This window comes from Bidens hawaiensis, unplaced genomic scaffold (assembly GCF_021521415.1).
Source record: "Bidens hawaiensis isolate Kalapana, Puna unplaced genomic scaffold, B.hawaiensis_p1.1 tig00012954_1, whole genome shotgun sequence".
In the NCBI taxonomy this organism is placed as follows: Eukaryota; Viridiplantae; Streptophyta; class Magnoliopsida; order Asterales; family Asteraceae; genus Bidens; species Bidens hawaiensis.
In genome coordinates, this window is record NW_027492082.1 from 638,282 (window position 1) to 641,299 (window position 3,018).

Below are 3,018 nucleotides of genomic sequence, written 5' to 3' on the forward strand. Positions count from 1 at the left end.
CAGCAACAACAATTTGTTCGTCAATCATCAAATCCCCAATTAATCAACATTCTCTCTGTAATCGATTATTATTCTTCTTAAACCCTATAATAATAATATCTCGAGCAGCTGTGAAAGTGAAACAAGCATCTCCGTTAATCAGAGCTTCTTCCAACATGTCTTCCAACGGTGTGGCTCAAATCAATCTCTCACAGACGAGTTTGCTCAAGATCCAGAAGGGAGATATCACTCGCTGGTTCATCGATGGCTCATCCGATGCTATTGTATGTGTTTCTAGATTATTATTATTATTATTATTATTATTATTATCGCTTCATCTGTTCGGTTTTTAAATTAATTGCTATTGATCATGATTGTGATTCTAATTAGAAATGATTGTTCTGTAGATTTCTTATACGTATTTTGATTTACTGAAATATTAATTGATCTTTTATTAACTAGTATGAAACATTGAAACCCTAGATATTTGATACTAGATACGTACACGACGTGATAACTAATCGTGTCAGTTTTTCCAAAACACTAACACGAGCCTGTTTAGAAACAGGTTACAAGACGCGACTTGTTTATGGACACGGTAAATATCGCATATGTAGTCAAACAGAAGTTGCCAAAAGTTAATACATGTATTTTATCTATAAAAATAAATTAAGAAAGGGCCCGGGCATTAGGTAACTAAAGCATATGTTATATGTTTTATTTATTTTTTATTTTCCCTGCTTGCGGTGCGCGCATATAATGTTTATATGTGTGAACCCTCGGGTGGGCAAAAGTGAAATTGCACTAATTTTGACGTTATTTTATTAATCTCGTGAAAATAACGATTGGCGGAAGGTTAATCAGGCATCATGTGGTGGCGTTGATAGCCGAAAGACAGGGTACATGCACCAATCAGCCGGTGTCCCGATGATTGAGTGCTATGTGCCTTATGTCCAAGGTTTGATGCAAAACTACAATCGAGCCGGGGTTCTCACCGGAAGCAGCTTCTCTATCCCTATTGGGTAGAGGTAAGGCTGTCTACATCTTACCCTCCTCAGACCTTACCATAGCTTTGCTATTGGTGGGATATACTGAGTACGATGATGATGATTATATTAAAAGAAATAAAAAATTAAACAGGTTAACATGTGTTTAACCTGTGTGGACATGAATTTAATTGTGTTGATTTGTTTTAAGACACGAAACGTGTTAAGCTCAATCCCAAAGTTGTTTAACTCTGTTTTTTGTGTCGTGTTAATAGTTCCTTGTTAGAAATTGCCAGTTTTAGATATGTTAATTGACACCTCTTGCTTATTAATCATTAAAGAAGTTAGTTAAGTAAAACGAATTATGCAATCGTTTAACTGAGTTCCGAACAAAGAGATGCAAATGGACTTTATGATTATTGTTGGATGATATGCATATAGGTAAATCCAGCAAATGAGCGGATGCTTGGTGGTGGTGGTGCTGATGGAGGTAATACTCTTAGAATACAACCAAGTTTTTTATATGTAACATTAGTTTCTTACACTAATTCTTGTAAATTTGATAGCTATACACCGAGCTGCTGGCCCTGAACTAAGAACAGCATGTTATGATGTGCCTGAGGTTCGTCCTGGTGTTCGTTGCCCGACTGGAGAAGCAAGAATCACACCGTATGATCTCAACATTTAACTTCCATTTTACGCACTTATTTCATTTATGAAACTTCCATTCACAAACTTCATGCAGAGGGTTTAAATTGCCCGCGTCTCATGTAATCCACACTGTTGGACCTGTTTATGCTGTTGATAGCAATGCTCCAGCGTCCTTGAGTAATGCTTACAGGTATCTGTTTTTATCAATTAAATTAATTCTTTTTAACTCAACCCGTTAGCCCATTTCCCAGGCTTCATATTGTATTCTTGCAAAACCTTTACTGATGTTTATATCAAAATCGTGTCTTTTGTTTTGATCTCTGTTTTAGGAACAGTCTTCGTGTTGCAAGAGAGAACAATATTCAATATGTTGCATTTCCTGCCATATCTTGTGGTGTCTATGGGTGAGTCTAATAACCTGCACAAAGCATTTCTCACATTAGTAGTTTTAGATTACTGATATAAAAATAGATGATTAGTTATTGATGTAAAATAACCTGTAATATCTTATTCTTTATTGCAGATACCCGTATGATGAAGCTGCAACTGTGGCCATATCTACAATCAAAGAGAATTGTGATGCCATTAAAGAGGTAATTACACACGTGACACGTCTTTTGTTGTATTAGTTAATGACCAACAGTTTGTGATGATGTGAAACGAGTGATTATGCTTTCTTTGCAGGTTCATTTCGTGCTTTTTGCGGATGATATCTACAATGTTTGGGTGAAAAAGGCGGGCGAGTTACTCCCAAATTAGAGTTTGTTTGACTTTAGGTATTGACTTTTATTGAATTTATGTAAGTTGGAGATTGCATTTGCACATTAATTGTTATGGTTTCAGTTTCATGCTTCCTCAAGTCAAACAAACATAAACGAATTGGCCGGTTTGAGTTTCATCTGGTTCACACACAGTTTATGGTTTGAGAGTTTGGAACTTAGAGCCAGCTGTTTATCTGTAGCGTTATTTTTGGAACCATTTCAGCCGGTGACCAAATCAGCCTGGCTTCTTTTTTTTTAATTCCTATTGAATTACATCGGATCTTCCAACTTCCTATCTGGACCAGACTGGGCCGTAGTACAAGATACCTGTAAGAACTCTATAAAATAGAAGAATTGAGTTGTATGGATCTACCCAAACGGTATCTTCTGGTTTCAAGTTAGTTTTATTATAGAGGCTAAAATACGTTTAGTTTAATGTTGCGAAGCTCAATTCACTTCTGGAGATTTGATTTCCACACAAAATGTGGGAAAATTCCATCTAGGTTACATATACAAAGGAAAATCGTGTACAAGTGTTTTATCTGACAACGCAATAAACGAAAGTTATAAATCGTACCACTTAAATTCGTCATCTTAAAACTTCGCCTAACATGCGATTGCATCAAGTAACATGTTATTCC

General features: G+C 36.1%; 1 protein-coding gene across 1 annotated transcript; it reads left to right on the top strand.

The window, feature by feature from the left end:
* LOC143542711 (uncharacterized) lies at positions 1–2,525 on the top strand. The gene is made up of 7 exons (XM_077035240.1): positions 1–263; positions 1,407–1,455; positions 1,532–1,634; positions 1,711–1,806; positions 1,946–2,020; positions 2,140–2,209; positions 2,301–2,525. The coding sequence occupies exons 1-7, from the start codon at positions 156–158 to the stop codon at positions 2,373–2,375; spliced, it is 576 nt and encodes a 191-aa protein (XP_076891355.1). The 5' UTR covers positions 1–155; the 3' UTR covers positions 2,376–2,525.
* Positions 2,526–3,018: the final 493 nt, after the last annotated feature.

What these genes read in the sequence shown, in the direction of transcription:
- LOC143542711 (XM_077035240.1), top strand. Translation starts at nt 156, where the DNA reads ATGTCTTCCAACGGTGTGGCTCAAATCAATCTCTCACAGACGAGTTTG. An exon ending in ATGGCTCATCCGATGCTATT is followed by an intron (nt 264 to 1,406) that starts GTATGTGTTTCT and finishes ATATGCATATAG; the next exon opens with GTAAATCCAGCAAATGAGCG. An exon ending in TGGTGGTGGTGCTGATGGAG is followed by an intron (nt 1,456 to 1,531) that starts GTAATACTCTTA and finishes TAAATTTGATAG; the next exon opens with CTATACACCGAGCTGCTGGC.